General features: G+C 40.7%; 1 protein-coding gene across 8 annotated transcripts in view; it reads right to left on the bottom strand.

Annotated features, from left to right (window-relative positions):
• Window positions 1-715: 715 nt before the first annotated feature.
• The window catches only part of CNOT1 (CCR4-NOT transcription complex subunit 1), a 96,853-nt gene continuing 74,910 nt past the window's right edge, over window positions 716-22,658 (bottom strand). For 4 of the 8 annotated variants that reach the window (XM_036751929.1, XM_036751932.1, XM_036751930.1 and 1 more), the window contains exons 30-49: window positions 21,752-21,882; window positions 18,761-19,057; window positions 18,131-18,271; window positions 17,924-18,028; window positions 17,340-17,459; window positions 15,178-15,369; window positions 13,701-13,843; window positions 12,731-12,839; window positions 12,449-12,618; window positions 11,881-12,133; window positions 9,253-9,501; window positions 8,292-8,455; window positions 7,930-8,047; window positions 5,624-5,725; window positions 5,037-5,210; window positions 4,595-4,744; window positions 3,582-3,762; window positions 2,809-2,941; window positions 2,254-2,388; window positions 716-1,829 (exon numbers count right to left, since the gene is read on the bottom strand). In XM_036751929.1, coding sequence (XP_036607824.1) covers window positions 1,751-1,829; window positions 2,254-2,388; window positions 2,809-2,941; window positions 3,582-3,762; window positions 4,595-4,744; window positions 5,037-5,210; window positions 5,624-5,725; window positions 7,930-8,047; window positions 8,292-8,455; window positions 9,253-9,501; window positions 11,881-12,133; window positions 12,449-12,618; window positions 12,731-12,839; window positions 13,701-13,843; window positions 15,178-15,369; window positions 17,340-17,459; window positions 17,924-18,028; window positions 18,131-18,271; window positions 18,761-19,057; window positions 21,752-21,882 — 3,146 coding nt within the window. In that variant the 3' untranslated portion in view covers window positions 716-1,750. The remainder of the gene's footprint in view (window positions 1,830-2,253; window positions 2,389-2,808; window positions 2,942-3,581; window positions 3,763-4,594; window positions 4,745-5,036; window positions 5,211-5,623; window positions 5,726-7,929; window positions 8,048-8,291; window positions 8,456-9,252; window positions 9,502-11,880; window positions 12,134-12,448; window positions 12,619-12,730; window positions 12,840-13,700; window positions 13,844-15,177; window positions 15,370-17,339; window positions 17,460-17,923; window positions 18,029-18,130; window positions 18,272-18,760; window positions 19,058-21,751; window positions 21,883-22,658) is intronic. The other 4 variants (XM_036751936.1, XM_036751935.1, XM_036751937.1 and 1 more) reach the window with 2 other exon arrangements.

Below are 22,658 nucleotides of genomic sequence, written 5' to 3'. Positions count from 1 at the left end.
TTCCTAGGTCATTTCTACCTTAATCTCCCAATTCTAGATCACGAAGTAATGAAATATAAACCTGTGGCACTGTTTTTTTTTTTTACATTAGCATCATTTGCAGGAATAAACTTTAATTCATAGTTGCCGTAACTAGGCTTTCAACTGTTATGAAGATATAGGACCTCTTAATGTCTAGATGGTAGCATAATCAGCTTAGAAAAATTTTATACATGGCCTAAGACTAGATTGTTTAAAAAAAAGTCCTGCAGTGAATTCATCCATACCTAAGGCTGTTAAGGGGGGTGAAGATGTGCACATACAATGTGGAGGGCTAGTGGACCTTCTGATCATTTCTAGATACTGAAAGGTACAGCAGCACTGCCTGCCTTCTAAATAAAGCCAAGGAGCTTTGCCAGAGTAAAAGCTTTTAAAAAAAGTTATACTCCAAGATCTCAATATTACACCCCTTCACAGAGGCTGTTCATTGCCTCTATTCAGTGTTACTATCTGTAGTGACAAATGACATTTACAGGGAGACACTAACTTGGAAAATGATTGCTCACTTGAGGGTATTAGTCTTAAAATTTCTCAAATCCAAAATGGAGCCAGGGTCCTATTCTAAATACGCCCTGTCTGTGCCTTGTGGCTGTTCAGGGCAGGGACTGTCTGTTGTTGTTAATCCTTCCTTGCCACAAGCCCTGACCACTACTGAGAAAGCCACAGTGGACTAGAGTGCATGTCATGACTTTTAATGTATAACTACAGTATGCATATACATACAAGAAGTGGGAGAACTAAAGCCCAGGAACTATAAAGGCTACAAAATACAACACATGGACCAATACATTTACAAAACATTCAAAATCCTTACAAAATGGGCTGTATTGGTCCTTTGTTCTTTTTACAAACTTAGACTGTGTGGCCATTGGGGGTGGGGTGGGGGTGGGGGCAGTTCATAGATTTGTTTCCCTTCCCCTTCCCATCCCCCACAATTTACAAGTATCAGGAAGGGGGTGGGGGGGGGGGGGAATGCTATAGACCTGGTCTGTTTTCTCTTGATCAAGAGCTGACCCTGTCCCATAGGGCCCAAAGTATGTCTTCTCCAGAAGAAGCTATTCCAACTGTGGTGTTCCCTGCTGTCAGCTTGAGGTGGAAAGAAGGGGGGCGAGGGGGGGGGATAAAGAAAAGAGGGGGAAAAACTGGACCTTAATCCCATACCCGCCCCCCAACCCCCATTCCATAGCACCCCATATTCCAACACATCCACATTTTTAACAACTTAGTGATTTTAAAGGTCCCCTGTCCACATAAAGAAAAAATAAGTTACATAATATTAAACTGGCTTTTCAATATTCTTTGGGAGTCCGGGAATGTCAGGACAAGGAGATCTGCCCTAGACAAGTGCTTGGCATCAGCAGCTGCCCCTTTATTACAAGCTGAACAGGCGCCAGTTTATCCACCTGCCTTTTAACACAATTTGCACAAACCCAAAAAGTCCAGACAAAGGTTTCGGTTCCATGTATTTACACTAGTTCAAAATGATATTCACAGCATCTTCTAAATTTTGGCCAAGAGTCAAAAAAAAATGTGTTTAAACTTTGGAACGTGCCCACAAAGATGGGAGACTCTTCCCCGAGGCGAGGGTGGACACCCAAGAACCAAGGGGGCTGGAAAGGTCAGGAAGAGCCAAAAGGATTCTTCAGTCAGTCTGTGAAACTCGGCATGGGCTCTCCCGGCTGGCACGCTTACAATGCAAGAGGCAGCCCATCTAACTGGCACCAGTCCCTTCCATCACTTGCTGAGCCTGCTTCTGTCCCATACAGCACTGTGCAACTGACTGGAACAACCTAAAGGAAAGGGGACAGGAGTTAGGAGGAAGGAGTTCAGTTCCTGTCTAAAGCACCCAAGGGGAGCTACCAAGCAGTCTTGGCACAAGTTCCCTCAGCCCCAACTTGGAAAGTCTTACAGCCTAAATGTCACTACTGTACAACAGGATGTGTTAACAGAAATCTCAGTCCTGGCTTATTTACATCTCTGAGATTTCAAAAACATACTCTATGTAATGTTGAGAACTTTCCAATGGGGGCATGAACACCTCCCTGCTCCACCCCAAATACCCAAACCAAGTCAAGACCACCAGAGGATGGGCTCCATTCCTGCTCCAGGAGGGGAAAAATACTATAGACCTGGTTAGGTTTCTCTTAATAAAGACGTCTCCACTCCTGACTTTTCCCTTGCCAGTTCAAAAATCACACCACACAACCAACTCACTTTTCAATTTCTGGGGCACAGTGAACAAACTCGTGGTTCCAGAACTTAAATGCCGGATTTTTAATCAGCTCTATGAAGGTAATGAGAAGACCCCAAGGATGTGGCCTATTTACAATCAACCGTTCCAAGAGAACCCTGTAGTAAAAGATGGAGGTGGGGGGAGGTTACAGAACCAAAAGAGAGCACAAAGATTTCATCCAACTTTTCCACTGCCATTTCTGCGAACTGGGTCATTTCAGATTTAATCTGCACTTTTCACACAGCAGTGGATCAGGGTTGAGGGTGAGGGATGATGGTCTAGAACAGAGGCTCTGAACCCTGAATCACAGAACTGCCTGGCAGTCTGGTAAAGCCTATAGACCTCTCAAAATAAAAGATCTTTAAGTAACTGAAAGAAATGATAAATCTCAGTTAAAATGTTAGTGAAAATAAAGATGTTATTTTTCTCCCATCCAAGTTTATCGATCCCCTGAAACTGATCCCCAGACCCCCTTCCTTGGATACCGTATCATGGACCCAAGTCATTCCCAGTCTATAAGATGGCATGAGTTTCACCTGGTGATCTGTTCCTGTATAGCTTCAGTGTTGGCCTCTGCAAAAAGGTACAGCATGGTGCAGCTGAAGTAGTGAGTGTGGCTGTTGGGATACCGCAGCTGATTGGCAATTGCATTCAAGAAGAGGTACCGACCTGGAAACAAGAGTAAGACTTAAGACTCCATGTGCTAACTCAAGGGCTGAGCATGGGAATGCATTCCCAATCATCCAGGCACTCTGGCTTTTGGTTTTCTAATTTCACTTTATAGAAAGCTTTCAAAGAAACCAGCTAAAACGTGAATGCACAGGCAGAACCATGTCAGGAAATGCAAAGGGCACTGGACTAGTGAAAGCCTTCATTTGAGTTACAATTCCAGCGTTTGCTAGTTATGTGACCACAAGTAAGATGACATCCCAAGGCCTCAGTCTTCCTTTGTAGAACTGGGACACTAGTCAGACTACTTGTACTTAGGGAATTGTGAGGAAAGCTCTCCTGAACTTTTTAATGCCTGATCAAGGAAGATACCAAATAAATGCTATCATTCACAATGACTGAGCCTAACTTTCTTTTCCACCTCCTTCCTTGCATGTGCTGAGGAGAAATGGAGGTTCAGACGCCTGTAGGTCTATTGTCTTCTACAGTCAACAACGCTTGATTAAAAGGAGAACCTTTCCTTAGGATGCCTACACATTCCCATATTAGAATTCTGAGTTTCCTCACAGACACATGAAGCCCATTTCCATACTGCCTAAAGGTCAGATAGAAGGGTGACTGTCACCCACCACTGACTTACCCTCCGTGTCTAGGTCCACAGCCAAGTTCTGGAAGATGTCCATGTGCGCCGAGTGAGTGATGGTGCTCATGGACGGCGTGCTGCCTTTGTTGTGGATGTGGGCGATGGCCTGAGTACCGACGTAGAGCACCAGTGCATTTATCAGCTGGATGTTGTAGCGGTTGCCAGGTTCATTTGATACCTAGTGAGCAAAACCCGAGTTAAACCTTCACTAAGTATCCTCATTAGGCTGCCTTACTGCTGAAATTTCCAAACCTCTCTATTTTTGAGGCACATAGAGGGGCCACATGATCAAAGCTCTATCCCTGAACAATGTCCTTCATTGGCCAAGACTAAGCTATAACAGAATTAAGGTGATCTTAACATTCCAAATGCTGGCATCAACCCCTTAAAAAAAAAAGGGGGGGAGGGTGCGGGAGGAGTAGAAGACACAGAGGAAAGGTTCCAGGAGAGAAGAGACAGGAAACGGGAGACAAAAGTCAAAGTATCCCATTAAGGAAATTAGAGTGTCCTCACAAAGCTGGAAGGCAGGCACCTGTAAGTAAGAGCAGCACCTGCATCTGACTCCACATGAACTGAGCATGCAGTGGGCATGGTATAGTGCCGCCTCCTCCACCCCTACCGGACTAGTTATAAATGCTTAATTAGGCATAATTCCCAGGTAAATTTCATCTGACCAACACTGAAAATACATCTAATCAGTCTTTGTAATCAAGGCCAAAGGAGGAATGAACTGCCTCTGGTACCAAGAGGCCTCCCCATCTCCTGACTAGGTGCAAAGTTAGGATGATCACTTGTTATAGAGGGACTTTGGCTTCAAATATGACTGGGATTAGGTGGCCTCTAGGTCCCTTCAAACTTCAGATTTGATGATTCTATGAAAGCACTGATTTAAAACCAAGTTGCCAGGCAACACAGAAGTGAAGAAATTTAAAAAGCACCAACCATGATCACTGCATGGTATAATCACTGAGGAATGAACTGAATACACTGAAGAAGCGTGCCAATCTAACCTGTAGGTTACTGCGCAGATCAGACAGGAAAGTGACTGGCGATCGAGTTTTAAGATAGGAATCCAAATCCTTTTTGAACTGAGGAGGCATCACTCCAGTGAAATTAGTGAGGATCCGAGGAGCAATGTTGATTTCACTCAACATGTCCACCTGTTGAGGACAAAAGCAGAAAGAGCCGATGCTGACATCTTAGACACAAAGAAAAGCAACATAGTTCTAAAATGTACCCATTTCAACACTAAACTCCTAAAATTACTGCTGTGTCTGTAGACTCTGAGCCCAAAGAGCCTCCCACCACACAATGCCCCCAGAGGGGGAGGACTCATTGACTCACAATCCACCATCTTTCACTCATTCATTGAGCACCTGGCTCCAAATGTGCCAAAGGAGTTAAGAGGTGCCTCTTCCCTACTTGTGAGCTACCACCATTACAGCTTTTTACCTTCAGGTTGGGAGTGAATGGGTCTGGTAGCCTCATATTTCGTGGAAAGGCACTCAGGATCAGATTCCTTAACTGGATGCAATTGGGTGGAATTACATCACAGAATCCATAGTGGTAGTCACAAAGAAATTCTGGGAAATCATGCAGGAGGACCAGCAGCACTCGTAAAGTACCCTGTATATTGAGAAAAGGGTTTGGAGAGGAAAAAGTGAAAAAGGTCAGCAGCTTCAGCACCAGGCATGTTCGGAACACACGAGAGTGTGTGCGCGTGTGTTTATTCGTACACACGTGTACACACAAACATGTACACACGCATACATGGGAGTACAGGTACACATGAAACATATATTCCTATTCCAAGTTTGATTCAGGTGAAAGGAAAAGCTTATACTCTCACTCAAAAGAGATGAATCATAATTAAAGCATATTATTATTTGCTACCAAAATGATGACATGTTCATAACACATCTAGAAATCATTAAAAAGAGGTTGCTCTTTCATTTTGATGATTCTCTATTTCTACGGGTCCCCCTTTAAACTGAGTCTTTAGAAGATTTAGAACTATGTGACAAACCAAAATAAATTACCTTATAGAGGATTTGCATAGGTTTGCTGAGTTCCACGTTTCTAAGGAAAGGAGCTAAATACTTGAATAAATCAATCAATAACTGTGCATACATAGGCCAGCCCTAGGAGACAAGACAAAGAAGGGAGTGATTAACTATGTAAAGCCCGAACACTCACTTGACTAGATAGCTTTATAAAGGAATCCCAGGCTACAGAAGGATTACTCACAGGCTAAGGAACAATTATTTATTATAATTTACCTTAAACTATTAGCCTGGGTCCCTAGCTTTCCCTACTCTGAAAGAAAAAGGTGGTTCCAACAAGTGTCTTAACAATTCCTACCTACAATCCATGCTCTCTTTTAAAAATCTAGCATATAGTTTAAAAACCTTGGCCAACCAAGTGACTGGCCTTTAACTAAGGGCTAGTGAGATACTGAAACTACTTCTTAAGAACAAAAGTTAGACTATCTTAAGGAACTTTCCAATCCCAGTCCCATTTCCTAAAACTGTGCAACCAATCTCACCTTCTAACCTCTAAATCTAGGTGTCAACGCCATTTTCTCTTACCCAAACTCCAGGAGCCAGCACCTTTAATTTCCCTCACCATTTCATCAGGAGCATTCCCTTCTTCATAGACTGCCTTTATTTACATGGGCAGGTCTTGTTTAAAAACAAACCAGAAACCTGACTTTATCCAATTACCTACCACATTAAACTAACAATATGGTTCTATTCTGTTTGTGGCAAAAGGAAAAATGACTTACTTCCTTTAGTCTTTCATTTTTATCTATTTCCTTACTACTCTCACTACTCTACAGCTAGGCTGATGTTCTGAAGCAAACCAATGAAGTCAAGTCAAGGTCCTTCCTGGTCCAGCTATTGATGACCTCCTAGGCTTGAAGTTCCCTCCTTAGCGTAACAGTTTCTTGGAGACCATCTTGATTTTTCTGTCACTACTTCGTCTCAGTTCCTTCCCTCACAACAGGGCTAATTCAGTCACGATTCTTGTTACTATGCACCTTACTCTCAAGCCCAGATAAATCTGCTAACCTCTTAATACAATATCTCTTGTCAGTCTAACTAGGTATTTCCACTTGGATGTCCTCCAACCTGAAATGAAATGTATTTAAACCTACAATCCTATCAACATCATGCTAGTCATCCAGGCCTCCTTAGCCAGAGTTAAATCTGACTTCTTCACACTACATTCAGGTAATTGATTTGGGCTCTCCCTTTAAGTTTCACCCAGACAACCTCCTCCTCCCAGACCTAATCCATGCCTGGATCATTATAAAATCCTCTCAACAGCTTCCTCCTACTCCAGTCTCTGACCGTCCTGCCCTGGCCACCCCACCCCCCACCCCCCACCCCTGCCACCAAGTCTGACCCCATTCTTGATTGCCACTCTTTCCTTGCTCAAGTCACACCTTAAACAGAATGGACTGGCAGAGTCCATTTCAGTCGAACTTTGTGCATACTTCTTCCTAAAATGCCCTTTTCCCTCCTCCCATCCTACTGAAATGATACTTGTTCAATCTTCAACTCAACTCCCATCAACTCTGATATCTTTAAATCCTACAGGACGAAGGCAGATACACCAAAGGAGTTTCTTAACACTCTGCTTACTTCTATATCCTGGAGGAAATTTCTGCTATCATCTGAAAGCCCTGGCCAAAGAGCATTCTATTTGGAGTCCCTTGGTTCCAATAGCCTCATATTTCTAACTACCTAAGTGACCGTGGATAAGCCACTTTCCTCTAGGCCTCAGGCTCCTTCAAACATGAAATGGCACTCTAACATTCCCTTAAAAACCCTATGGTCCCAGGACAGAAACCTCATCCTTCCTCATCCTTCATTATGAAGCCAATATGTCATGAGTGATTTAGCACTTGGTCCCATTCTGTCTTGTACTTTTACGTAACTTAACCAATTTTGTGTCTCCCCAAAAAGGCTTTGTTAAACAGAGAAGGTACGTAATCTTTTGTTTGAAGAGAATGAGGGCCAGTAACAATATGATGGAAAGAGCTAATCTTGGAAATAGAAGAACTGTGTTCCAATCTGATAACTGCTATTTGAGAGAATGTAGGTTAATGTCACCACCTTTCAGCCTCCATTACTTCATCTGTAAAATACTACTCCCACACAGATTACATTGTTTAATGGAATGAAATAAAATGAAAACAACTTAATTCTACCTACAACCCTTCAAAGAAAAGCCTGCCAACACTACCCCCAATCAGCTAGCTAAGAGAAATCTGCCCTAAGTCCTGACCCCATATGATTCATTACTATCTTCATCTGTAGGAGACAGACTACAGCCACACCTTCTGCTGTGGTGTGTGCGCCAGCATTCTTGCAATAAATATCCGATGTGAGATCAGTTCAAGCCAGGCATACACAAAGCCTGGGGCTTTAGTAGGCCTCAAGATGTGGAATGTATTGCTAGAAGGAAAAAAAAAAATCATTAACACACCTTTGCTACAAGTACAGTTTGTAAAAAGTTCAAAATAAATATTGCAGTGGTACCCCCAAAAGTTAATTTCAGAATACTGGCTAATATGGAAAAGTGGTTTCACCTCTTTGCAAATTATCTATGACAAACTACCAAGATAAATACTACCAAAAATCATACTAAAGTAGTGACATAACCAAAACAACCTATTAAATGTTATGATCAAGCACCTACCAGAAAGCTGTCAGTGTCTGGAAATTAATGGTTTCCAACACATGTTCAGGAGCATTTAGTTCTAAGAGCAACATGATGAAAATTCGGTGGTAGGGAAGTTGCTGAAACTCATTTTGTCGAACATCGTGATCCTGTAGAAGGACACCCACTACTATACCAAGAACCTAAAAATGAGTGGACAAGCATGTCAGTACTTTATCACAGAACAGGTCTCTTACATAAACTTTTCCCCTGTAGCCAGGTTTTTTAAACATACATTCCTGAAGTCCCACTTGCACTCCATAGAAAAAAAAATGACTCGGCTAAGTTTGGATTAAACAATTTGCTATATATTCCTCATGAACAGTGAGCACCTCTTAAACAAATTATTTTGCCCAAACTCTTCAACAGATGCAAAAAACAAAACCAAATTAAACATTGGCTCACTGACATTTGACTACCTGGCTTTTATATACTAGTGACAACCTATGAAACTAAACGTAACAGGAAGGATTTTACTTCAGGACACAGACTTCTATCTGGCTAAACACACTTAACACTGTTTGAGCTAATGAACCTACATTCATTAACTATATAACCAGTAAGGTCAAGAGCCACACAGGATTCCTAAACCCGGCCTTTGTGGAACAGGGGAATAAAATATCCAATATATATTAAGTCTAATAATTTCCCATCTAGAAGCAAAACTTGAAGTCTGAACTTTCAGAAATCAGTGTCCTGCTCTAAATGCCTAATTTTTAAGGAGTATCTATCTACTCTCACTTAAGGGTCTATTATTTGGTAAGACAATTTAAGTGAAATTACTGGAGCTGGGAAATGATCACGTCGATCAGAAATGATGTGCTTTCTTTATGACAACTATCAGATGACTACAATAGCATTCATTAACTAGCCAGAGGCAAAGAACACTTTCCATAGCAAACAGTATATGTCAGCTGATGGGTCAAGAAGGACAGACAACCTTGTTTAACAGATTGATCTTGGTGACTGTGTTAGTGGCCTCCCCTGAGTGCTTGACCAGCAGTGCAATGAGCCGTACAAACGCATCCAGGTTATGGTAACACTTGGCCCGGATCATCGTAGGGTTGGCAGCAGGATTGTGCTGCTGCTCAGCCTGAGCTCGATAGCTGATTTCAACACACATTTCAGTGCACAGACGGAAAAACCTTGTTATGAGGTCATCAGTCTTCAGGATTCCTTGTTGGTGCATCTGTCATGGGGACAAGAAATGAGACCTAAATACAAAGACAACACAATCCAAAAAGCAGTTTTTAAGATTGCTTCAACAATTTAAAAAAGTCTGAAGTCTTAATAATCCACAGATGACAATCATAAGCTCTCTCCCCTGTCTGAAAACTCTTTCCAATAGTTGGGGTGCCGGTGCTCATCACCTGGAGGCCAGCCTGAGTTCAGTTACAGAGCCCATTGTCAGCATTGCTGGAGCCTCCACAAACTGTGTGGACCTGCCAGAAAGTAAATCCCATTGACAGAGCCTCTGAGAATCCAAGGTCACCTCTGCACCACAATTCCAGACACTGGAATGACTTCAGATTTACAGTTTCCAAAAATAAGGAATGTCATTTCTTCTTACATAAAAATCCCCAACTTCAGTATCAGATTCTACATGGGGAAGGTTTTTCCACCTTAAATATCAAATTACCACCTCTTCTAGCTACTAGCCCAAACTTAATGGGGCACAGAGAACATAGAAATTAAGGGTGGCGGCAAATATGGCATCTTTAGAATGATAGTTACCTGCACAGCATGCTATGAAAATTACCAAGAATTAACTTATTAAATCAAGTCCTGTCATCCTGGGAGCATTACAGGAATTTCAGATTAACAGTATAAACTTCTTAGAGATTATTTTTGATTTATCATCGAAATGCCTTAGCTGATGACTGTTTTTAGGAACCCCATATTAATTTCAAAATGACTTTAGTGAAGTTAAGAGAAGCATATGGAAAAGGGGGTTCATTTTTAAATTGCATTAATATAGCTGGACACATACTAACAATCACAAGCACATAATACAAGCAAAAAAAAGAAGAAAAATCTAACTGACTCAAACAAGAAAAGGGCCTTGCAAATTATATTGCACACTGGCTTGAGGCAAAGCAGGATCGGGTTAAATTAATTCAGCTAATAAAGGAAAACTTTTGCCCCAAGCATTACAGCTACAACAAAGAAAAACCCCAAGGACTGGACTTTATTTTTAATATACTAAAAACAGATAAGCAAGAAAAGTAAATAAAGGCAGATGTCAAAGTGCCACACTGCAACATAACCACATAGAATATAGTGTCTAGTTCTGTGTATGTTTTGTTTGGGAGGTAGAGGAAGTAGATTGTTTTGGAAGATTGCTTTGGAAGAAGATACTATTGCAAAAATCAAAAGGAACAACATAAACAGGAAATGACATTAAAATAATTTAAAATGCAACAGGTATTGTCTTTTTGAAAAGGAGGACAGGTCAGTGCAAACACGTGACGGGTGCCGTATTCATGAAATGCAACAAAGGAAATGGATTCCCAGTGCTTCTGTCCACATGAAAAGCCATAAAATTGGCAACAACAGCTTCTCTTGGGATCCATTTTACTCATTCCCTAGATGAGGGAGATTTTATAGATGATCCCTTCCTGGGATTTGAAGAATAAAGTTTACCACAAAGTAGTATTGGCATGTAACCTTGCAAAATAAATTGCATTTTTAATTTATTAAAAACTAAAACTACGACATGCCTTATCACTAACCAACACGTGACCTCACCTGACCTCTACCTGGTGGTGGGATTTCTTAACTTGGAAAGCAGAACAAGAAGCCAAAGAAAGGAAGCTGACAGTTCTATTCGAGAACCTGCAGGGATCTCTCAGAAAAGGGATCCTTCTTACTAAGCTGTTACTGGGTAACATGAAGGCTGTGAATATTAACTTGGCAGCTAGGCCCCTTGAAAAAAAAATGTTAGAAATACCCCGTGGGCATAAGCAACATGGAAATTTATCTTACACTATGGAAGTAAACAACTGCATTTCTCCTTTTCACTGGACACGGTCAATCATCAAAGTCTTATTATCCTCTGCTAACCCTGCTCTCAGGCAATGCCCTATTCTTGACACTTCCAGTTAAGTTCCAATTTAGAACAAATCTGACTCAATATCAAAAATCACTTCCTAAAACCAATCTGCTTAAATTTAGTGTAGAATAAGCTAAAGTTTTCGTGCCAGTAAATACACTGCCAATCTTAAGTATTTTGGTTTTGTTTTAGTGAGGGTACAGATTAAGGTTTTGCTTTGGTGAATTGTAACTCAGAAAATTAAAATTAGCCCATAACCCCATTAAGTGCCCTATTTTCCTCATGTGCTCAGGGCTGTTAAGGATCTCACAATAAAGCACACCTGTGGCTAGATTTATTCAGCAGTCTCATTAGCCAGCATTTGATTAATCATATCCTACCTCTAACAAACTAGGACATTGCTGAAAGTACCCACATAAACAGAGAAATAACAACATTCCTTGACTACACTAGCTGTTTCCTGGCCATCAGTGACATCGGAAGCGCCACACCCCACTTATGCCGAATAAAAAGCACCTTTCTCTCCAAAAGCTCTACCTGTCCAACAAACGCAGAGAAGGCTTTGGTGCTATCTCGGCCAGCCGCTGCAGAGTGGTAGAGGTTCACCCACTCCCGCAGCAGGTATTCTGCCTTCTCCCGGAGGCCCGGGGGGTCATCATACTCAGAGGCCTGGGAGATGCCCGAATGCATCATGAAGTTGGGGCCCCCATGTGCACGGTCGATCATAGCCTCGTAGTTTGACCGCACCACTTCCATCAGCTGGGGCAACCTGGGGCAAGAAATGCAGAATGAGGGTTGTATGAGGCACTTCTGATCCCACAAGCACAGCACCCCAAAGACTCCCCAAAGGCAGTGCCCATCTCTTTTCTGATACATCACTCATTAGCATAGTTCCTCTACATTACTGCCTCTATGTTCTCTGGGTGGTCACACACTGGTAAGACCAGACCCGCCACTGAGATCAGGGACCAATGTAAGGCACAAAAGTCTGTTTGGTAGCAAGGTTATGCTTTGCTCTGAAGTCTCCTAAATGTTGTAAATAAAGCGACGCAGCAGAATTAAAATTGAACTGTGTGGTCCTCACCCTTCTGGGGCATTTCCTCGGGAGTGAGCGTTGATCCTCATCAGCGTCTCAATGGTATGAAACAGATCTGCTTCAGTCACATGGGCCACACTCCTTTCATCCACCAACAGTATCTTCACCAACTGCATAGCAAATGCCACAGCCATGTAGTTCAAACCATTCTCCATTGACTGGTAAGAAGCAAACCAGGAAATTAGCAGGGCAGCAGTCTGGGCAGAAAGGCTCCCCAAGGGAGAAATTCTCCAACTTAGTTCAGGTAAGACAGCCCCTCCCCCCCTTTACCTGAGCCAGGTGAAGATCATATTGCTGCATATTAACTAGGTGGTTGCGAATCAACAGCTCTACTGCTTCCACATTATACTTATACTCATCGCGACACTCAATCAGGCACCTAGAAAAGTTAAAATTTGGTTTTACTGACCTGGGATTAGTATACTGGATACTAAAGAAGAGGCAAATAAAGGACCACTTTTAGACCTAAAAAGGAAATGTGTTCCAAATTCAAGAAACCTGGGATACCAGCAAGTCAACAACGGCCTTTCACATTTTTAAGGGAACTCAGTATAATCACAATAGACTCAGCCCATGCTCTGACCCACTGCCACACCTCTGCTCATGCCGGTCTCTGTACTAGGAATGGCTTCCTTCTGGCAGTGCTCTTCACGTGCTGGGCTCCTCTCTACCCTTTAAAGTCCACCTCAAATGCTATGTCCTTAATGAATTCTTTGATCCCACTCCCCAATATTTACACAACCACGTGCTAATTTCATTGATGGGTATGTTAGAGTTGTTTCTTTTTCTGGTATGACAGATATCTTATGCTCCACGAAGGAAAGACAGACTGTGTGCCTCAATTAACCTTTGTATCTCTCCTCCCACCCCTAGCACCTAACAAAACTCTACCCACAGTAAGAAAATGAATCTTTGTTCAAAGAATGGCTTTACATCAAGTCCTGTATAGAAGTTTCTGCATAAAATTATTTAAATAGGGAATGCTACAGTCAAAGCATTTGCTCATTATTAAGTAAGCTACAATGTGCTTGCAAAATGTCTCTTTTCCCTATTCCATAAGAAGCTTAAAAAATTTACTGATTAAACAATTTTCAGCATTTCTGAAAGAGAAGTCAATAATTAGTCTGTACACTATCCTATTTCACCTCGTGCCAAAGGATTGTCTAGGGGACACTTAAAAACTTTGGACGCATGCAGGACAAACACAGTTCAAACTCTCCTCTTGCATCTCGCTACTGACCTTGTGATCTGTTTGTTACACCAAGGAGACCCATAGGCACGGCCATCCTGTAATGCTTTCAGTACAAGGAGGTGACATTCCCGGTAACGTAGCAGCAGGTCAGCATCTGCACCACTTGTGGCATCTAGCAAGCCCTCTACAGCCTACAGAACAGGAATAAAATCAGCATGCCACATGTACGTACAGCCAGAAACAAAATCTACCCTCAAACCACAACTTATTCCAAAGATTTGTCTATTAGTGAGTCATAAGGTTCTCCCTAACATCCTTTTGCATGCCTTGTGTTTTACCTTTAAATACCGTTTCCACCCTGATCTATTTAAACAACATCTGCTTCATATCATGCGCCTTGAATTTTGTGCCCAAACCCACACATCTTTTTCTGTCAAAAGCACGAACATCTTTCCAGTCCCTCAAGTTGATCACCTTAGAATCTTTCTTGATTCCTCAGTCACTCACCTCATGTATCCCATCAGTTGCCAAATTTGGTTCTTCCTCCATATCATCTCTCCATCGCACAGCTACCACCTGAATTTAAGCCCTCATCACCACTTCCCTGAATTGTTACAAAAGCCTCTTAATTGAGTGTCATCTGTGTCAAGTCTCTCCCTGATCCAATCCAACCAAAACATTGCTGCCAAAGTAGTTTCCCTTCTGAGCAGATCTAACTCTGTCAGTAGTTCCCTCCCACCATAAAGATAAAATCCAAATTCCTCTATTTGGTTTTTAAAGCCCCAACCTATCTGTCCATATTTGACAGGTACTCTCTCCCCTCTTATTCCATTGTGATCCAGCCAAACTAGACTGTTCCTCACACACAACGCTCCATATATTTCTCATCTCTTTGCCTTTTTGCACTGACTGCAAATACGAAATACACTTTTCCTCACCTCCACCCCACAAAAGGTAGTGCTTGAGTGGGGACCTGAAGGGAAAGAGGAATCCTTGTTTGATGCCTCTCCTGAACCCCCCAACTGCTGCTGCCCTCCTCCCTCCCTACTCTGAATTTTCTTTATATTCTGCTTCCATTTAGAGATGTGTTTGTTTCCCTGTTAGAACGTAAGGCTTATTTCTTTGTGCTTGTATCCTCAGCTCCTAGTACACAGTAGCTGCCCAATAACAGTCTCTACATTACTTTCATTCCAGTGAGAAGGCCATCTGTCTTCTGTCCTGGTACAAATTCTCTCCTGCCTAACTAAGGCTCTGGCGACATTACTGTCTAACTTATCCCTCCTTATCTTTCCCACTTCTTTAACCTTTATACCCCCCACTCTTCTCCAAAGGGATGATTTTGAAGTCCCTAACTGTACTGATGTAACTCCAAAGCTGATCTCTATTTTAAAAATCTATATGGAATACTTAATGCTTGACTCTATACAGGGAAAAATCCCACTCAAATGTGTGATTACTATTAAGTCAATAAACAGGAAAGATTTTCATTAGGATAAAGCCTATCTGACTACACCAATCAGCTGACCTTCTGCAGTAAGCCCAGGGCAGCAATAGCATCCCGAGAGTTTCGTGACATTACAACAGCATCCAGAAGGCTCCGGAGAGTCTGAGACTGGGGGTTCATGGCTAAGGCTGGAGGGATGGCATGCAGGTGCTGCTCCAGTTCCGTGATACACTTTTCATAGATCTGTGCTACATCATCAGTAGCCCAAGCTTGCTGTTTCAAGAGAAGCAGAAAACCTTCATAAATGACAGTGCCCTAAATGTACCATCACAGCACATATTTATCATTGCCTTACCATACTAATGTCTAATTAGACAGAAAAATACTGTTTTATGACCAGAAATAATAGCAGTTTTCATTTATAAGGCACATTCCTCAGAAAATACTGAGAGCGTGTGGGTAATACCACCTACTGTTCCTATTCCACAGATAAAAAAGTCCAGGGCACACAGAAGTCAGCTTATTAGGGCAAAGTCAGAGAGCTGGTCGAGAGTTGAAGGCTAGGCTCATTTCACAAATGCAGACTTCAGAAAAACCTAGAAAGACTTATATGAACTGATGCTGAGTGAAGTGAGCAGAACCAGGAGAACACTGTACGCAGTAACAGCCACATTGCCCAATGACTTTGATAGACTTAGCTCTTCTCAGCAATGCAAGAACCTAAAACAATTCCAAAAGACTCATGATGGAAAACGCCATCCATATCCAGAAAAAGAAATATGGAGTCTAAATGCAGATCGAAGAAGACTATTTTCTTTTTTTGTTTTGTTTTCCTTTCTCATGGTTACTCCCATTCATTCTAATTCTTCTATTCAACATGGCAAATGTGAATATGTTTAATAAGAATGCATATGTAGAGCCTATATTGGATTGCATGCTCTCTTGGGGTGGGGTGGATTTAAAACTTATGGAAGTGAATGATGAAAACTAAAAATAAGTAAAATAACTTGTTAATTTTTTTTAAAATGTGTATGTAGAGCCTATATTGGATTGCATGCTATCTTGGGGAGGGAGGAGAGGAGGGAGGCAGAGAAAATTTAAAACTTACGAAGTGAATGTTGAAAACTAAGAAGAAATTTATATTAAAAAAATTTCAAAAAAAGGAAAGGAACCTATTTGTACAAAAATATTTATAGCAGCTGTTTTTGTGGTGGCAAAGAATTAGAAATTGAAGGGATACTATTATACTATAAGAAATTACCAGCAGGACAGTTTCAGAAAAACCTGGGAAGACCTACATAAACTGATGCAAAGTGAAATGAGCAGGAAAACATTGTACAAAGTAAGAGCAATAATGTACAATGATCAACTGTGAATGACTTAGCTATTCTCAGCAATACAATAACCTAACAATTCTGAAGGACTTATTAAGAAAAATGCTACCCACCTCCAAAGATGAACTGATGGCATCTGAATGCAGATTGAAGCATACTTTTTTTTTAACCTTATTTTTCTTAGTGGTTTTTTTTTTTTGGGGGGGGGGGGTCCAGTGTTTTCTTTCACAGTAATATGAAAACATTTTATATAATTGTACATGTATAACATACATTAAGTTACTATCTTAAAGAAAGGGGGGAGTAGAGAGGGGAGAAAAAGAATTTGGAACTCAAATATTAAAAAAAACGAATGTTAAAAAATTTTAATTAAAGAATACATATTTCAACCAAAAAAAAATTAATTTTAAAACAGATGGTGGCTAAGACTTGAAAGTATGAATTATAATTTCAAGTCCAGTGATGCATGCATTACTTTCAGATTAGAAAAATCCATATGATTGAACTAGTGATGGAAAGGGCAACTAGATGGTACAGTGGATAGTACCAGGCCTGAAATCAGGAAGATATTTTCCTGAGTTCAAATCTGGTCTCAGACACACACTAACTGTGTGACCCTGGACAAGTCACTTCACTCTGTTTGGTTTGATTTCCTCATTTGTAAAATAAGCTGTGGGAGGAAATGGCAAACTACTCCAGTATCTCTGCCAAGAAAATCCCCGACAAAGGGGTCAGGAAGAGTCACACACTACTTAAACGGCTGAACAATGACGACAAAGTGATGGAAAACAATTTTTTTAATCATCAAAATTAAGGTTCCAAAAACCAAGTAGTCCAAGAAGTAGCTAATGGGATATATTCATATTCATCACGATTAAAGTTTCAACTCAAGTAAAGTCAACAACTTACCTTCATAGGCTGAGCTAAAAATCCTGTAGGCTGAGTTAAATCATTGGTAGGCAAGAAGCCAGGAACATTACGTGCAAACTCTTCATAAACAGCCAGCTGTTTTGGGTCTACACCACCAACCTTTTTGGAAAAAATAAAAGATTCCACATCTTTATTAGTCTGAATCACCTGTCTACAAATTTAATAAACAGTTATACCAAAGGAAAAGCCTTTATTGGAAATATGAGCCGTAAATCTACTAAGTAACCAGATTCTCACCTTCCTATCACGCTAACAGGGAACGAGCACTAAAAACCATATAAACACTAGAAGACATGACTAGAAGGAGACAAAAGTAGGAATAAACTAGAAAATAAATTCCAAAAAGTGGGTGACTTAAATACTTAAACACTCTTCCGATTGTGAGAGGACTTAGGTCAATTCCATCTAAAGTTGCCAATAGTTAAGTCCTTTACAGATAACTTGGGAGCAGCAGGTGATTCAAGTAAAAAGGGAGCATCCCTTTCCCATCCCATTCCAAATTACCATTCTACTTCTACAGGAAAAGCGTGCAAGGGGAAAGAGAAAAGGCTATGAATCCTGACCTTCAGTCTGATCTGCTCCGGCATCCGCTCAGCCTGGTACGTCAAAACAACAGGATCACAGTACCTGCGCCCCTCTTGCCTTGCATGTTTTCGAAGCTCAAATTCCTACAAACAAAAGTCTTACTAGGTTAGTTTTGTTAGAAGGTTCTTTTTAGGAAGTATTACTTTACAGAGAGCTCTTAAAAAGGCAGATGTCAAAGCACTTACAGTTGCTAGCCTCTTATCCATTTCTGGACCTGCTTTTTCTACTGCAGTTTTCTGAATAAAGCAGCACGCCAATTCACAATTGTCCTGAGCTAGCTGTGCTGCTGCCTGCTCCATCATTTCCCTCTGCTGCGGGGATGCAGCCTACACAAAAGGATAAAATGTTATAGCTTTCTTGCCATTTTCCCACTGAATTTAGAAATTGCTTGAGTAACTGAGTCAAAACATTTATGGTATTTATATTTTTAAAAGTTACTTTATACCAAGAAAATAGTTTAAAACTCAAAAATCCTCAATTGCCAATTAAGCAATTTTTTAAGCAGTTAAAAGAAACTTCCACGAAGTACATTAGCATCGAAGTCACAATTGTCAACAGTAAATTTCAAGACTATTAGTTGAAGAAAGTTGATCGCTAAATACAAGAGTCAATGAGACACAGCCAGGACCGCCCCCCCACCTTGTAGCCCCAAAACTAGTCTCCAACATGTAATTAAGAAAAGAATCTATTTTCACTGCTGTTGTTGCACATAACCAAAACAGAAGCACACAAAATGAAACTTTTTTTTTAAAAGAAAATGAATCTCAATTAGATTTAAAGAGAAGTCTTACTTACTACCTTATTTCTACACTTACTCGTAGTGCTGTGGCAAAGCTGTTTTTCAAGTTGGTAGCTATGCTCATGAGTAAAGGTTCCCTGCAAGTTATCATAGCCATGCCAGCAGTCAGGTTCCTCATCATGTGATGAGCCGCTATCCGCATGCGTGACTCCTCAGAATCCAGTGCAAAGTCTTTCCTGACAATCTGTTCACAAGTAGTCATGGCAATCTTAATTGATCGATCCACTACTGGATGGACAAGCTCTTGGACAGCACGTTCAATTGCTTGACGTACGCACTGCTTCAACTGTGGGTGAGCCTGAAACAATGGAATCTGGAACGAAGAAATATTAAATCAACTCCTAGTTAAGTAACTAAAATCAAACCCTATTTACAAATAACTGTGACTCATATTCTTTGAATTATTTTCAAAGTTAAATTTATCAAACTAACAAATACCAAACAACTGAAAACACTTGTAACTAAAATGACTGGTGTATTCCTACATCAAACTATACATATGAAAATACTTCAGAGGTTAGCAATCAAAAAGCCCAAAACAACAACAAAAAAGTTCTCCCTTGGTATACCATAGTTATAAGTCTTCATGTAACCAAATACCAATTATAATGAGGCAAATTTGAATTTACATAAAACAAAGTTTTCTACCTTTTGGTCTTATTGAAATTTGGGATTTGACAAGTAGGATGCTTTTTTTTCCTTTCTTTCTTTTATAAACAAAAGGCAAAGCAGAAAACAGTTGTCTTCTTTTTGGGACCTTCATACTTCATTAGCCTTTACAACAGACAGATGATTCTTTTAAGAGAGCCAATGTACCATGTACCAAAGCCTCTATTTTAAGCCTTTTGCATCATTACCTGAAAGCTCACTCTCATACCATAATAATTCAAATTTGGCCCCCTTTATTATAAATTTTTTGCTTGCTAATGAAAGCCATTTTCAATTGAGTACTGTAACAAATACATAAATACCCACACCTCTGGAAATGATGTAGAAGAATTCAACCTATAAGACAGTCAAGAGCACTGAATTAAAGTCAGGTGACCTAAGCTCTATTTTGTCCTGCTCTGCTATTAATTAGCTGTGTGATATTAGAGAAGTCCCTTAACCTTTCTGGGGCTATTTCCAATTCTGTAAGGTGAGATTAAGCTAGCTGATCTCAAAGGTTCTATATACAACCCTAAGTATGGTCCCCTAGGGGAAAGGGGAATGATATAATTTAATCAAATTGCTCCCTCCATTGGGAACATTTTTATTTCCCCGTGATGATTAGGACTACTCCATATAGTATAATTAGAAAAATAAGTACTTTTGAGCATAATATGACAACATCTATGAAGCAGTTGGGGGTGAAGACTGTGTGCATGTGTGCATGAGCATGAGGAAAGGGGTGAACAAAACATGACGGTAAGCTTGTGACTGTCCTAATCTACAGATTGCCTACCAAACAAACTTTACATTTAGGATTCCAGCTAGAAGCTGAAATCACTAACCCCTACCTCAAAATGAGGATGAAAATTTTAAGGTGAATATATACAAAGATAAGCTCAGTTCCAGGTATCTGCCAGAAGAGGTAGAGACTTAAGACCAGGCTCAGAAGACCTTCTGATTTGGCTTGCCAAGAAGAGCCAAGTGGGAGAGGAGAACCTGAGAACCAACATTAAGTAATAATTTAATTCATCCTGGGGCTCACCTTTGCAAAAAGCATTTAAAATGCCACAATCCACGTTAACTATTTGTTAAATTTTAAAGTACAGAAATGTAAAAGAATTTGTGCTCAAAAGCAGCACAAGGGCAAAGAATGATTTCCAACTGTGAATTTTAGCTGATGAGACTGAAGTAAGCTAATTGAACATTCACTGGCTATGCCAAAGAGCTCAAACGCTTCTAGTAGAATTGTGCAAAGGAAATGGAAAGTAGATAGAAACCAGATTTACTGAAAAGCTAGTTACCCAATCAAATACAAAAGAAGAGATTTAGTTTAGTGTCTTAATTTATAATGGCTTTAAAAAAATTGTTCTAGCTATTCTGTATTGCAGCAGATTAGGAATTAAGGTAGGAAAGGAAAGGAAAATTTAAACCAATACTACTACTAAGTTTAAGATGCCTCTTGAAAACAATGTCTTGGGTTGGTTTTGTTTTTTTTTTTAAAAGCAATTCTCATGGTTCTCAATTTAATTCCCTTTAGGGATAAATTGACAAGGTCACTGAAGGTCACACAACCACTGGTGCCTCTCAAATTCCTTAGGTGTAGAGACAGATAGTATATAAGTATTCACACTGGTGAGTCATAAAGAGCATGGCCTACCTTACCCACCAGTTTTCTGCCCAAACCAGCTTCCTAATTCAATCTTGCTCCTTGGACTCCTCTTTTATTATGTATCTGACCTTTTCCTGAATCAGAGGTGAATGACCTAGCATTCTGACCCTTTGGGGTACTCACCAAGGGAACAAGAAATATGATACGAGAGTATGAATACTTCAGTGACTATTAAGCAACCTGGTCTCTCCCTACCTTCCATTTCCTTTATTTCCCCACCTCCCTTTCTTTCTCCTTCACTCCCCCAAAATGTCTTGGACCATGCTAGGGTTGGAAAGAGAAAAACAGAGCAGATGAATTAGGTTGTCCTAGGTACTTTTTGTGCTGACAAGGAAAGGAGGTGGGATACAAGGGAAACAAAATGGCCTATGGCCCCTCCCCCAAATAAATTAAGCCCTGGTCTCCTACTATTAACATCATCAAACTTCAGAGCATCCCTCTACATTCTGTAGTTCTTTAGCCCTATTACTAGACTGTATTAACAGAAATTCAGGGAGGAAAGGGTAAAAGAGAAGACTATGGAGAGGAGCGTAGTGAACACTGTATGCCTCCAAAGACCTTTAATTGTGGGGGAAGAAAGGGGCACGGAGGGGGGGCAGGGAGGGAGGAGAGAAAAATGCACGGGGAGGGGAGAAAGGGAAGAAAGGCCTTTAAAAAATGCAATGAAGGGTAATGCTGGGAACTTACCGTAGGATTTAGAGTAATGTGTGGTGCCAGACCTCCCAGTGAATAGACATTGATGTCATGGTAGCTGTACTGAGGCTGTGGAGGAACAGTAGCTGTACAAGTGGTACTGGTAGCGGGTGTGGTAGAAGTAGCTTGATACAGAAAGGGATGAAAACTAAAATTAGAGTTACTTAAAAAACAGAACCAAGTGTTTTACAGAAGTTGAATAGCTCTCAATTTGAACACTCAGAGTAAATTAATCAGCTAGATTGCTAATCTGGAAAAAAGCCATAAAATATGGCTAAGAATCTAGTCAATCTCCCTCCAGGGCACTGACCCATTCTCAAGAATTCTGCCTCCTACACACAAACAGGTGCCTAGATTTAGATGGCCCTCAGGAGAATAATAATAACTTCACAAGAAGAGTTCAAGGCCCTGGAGTTACATTAAGTATTGCCCCATGGTTAGGCCCAAGGCTGAGAAGCCCCAACAAGAACACAGAGTTGAAGAGCTTTGAGCTACACTGGGAATAATGATATCCTCTCCCAAAGAGTCCCCAGGCACCCAGGGAGTATCCAAGCCGCCTTGCCTGCTAGAACCATTCTAATCTAGAAATAAACCACTTTTGTTCACTATAGGATGGAGTAAGGGCCCCAGACAATCTGAGGAATAACATAGATCCACTTATGACTTCTAAATTCTCATAGACAGTAAACTCTAATTCAACACAGTAACAGTACTGAGTTTTCTGGTTAGTCAAATACGTGAGGTGGTTACTGCATGTATACACATGCATATGTACATATGCATATGTTTTTAACTTTTGGTGGAAAAAAACATGAAATCTATATAATCAACCCAACTGAATCCTTCCATGAATTTTCAGAAGGCCCATCAGGATTTCAGGATACCCTGAATATCACTATCA

The sequence above is a fragment of the Trichosurus vulpecula genome, chromosome 3 (assembly GCF_011100635.1).
Source record: "Trichosurus vulpecula isolate mTriVul1 chromosome 3, mTriVul1.pri, whole genome shotgun sequence".
In the NCBI taxonomy this organism is placed as follows: Eukaryota; Metazoa; Chordata; class Mammalia; order Diprotodontia; family Phalangeridae; genus Trichosurus; species Trichosurus vulpecula.
The sequence above is the reverse complement of the archived record's forward strand: the minus strand, read 5'-3'. Positions and strand labels throughout refer to the sequence as shown.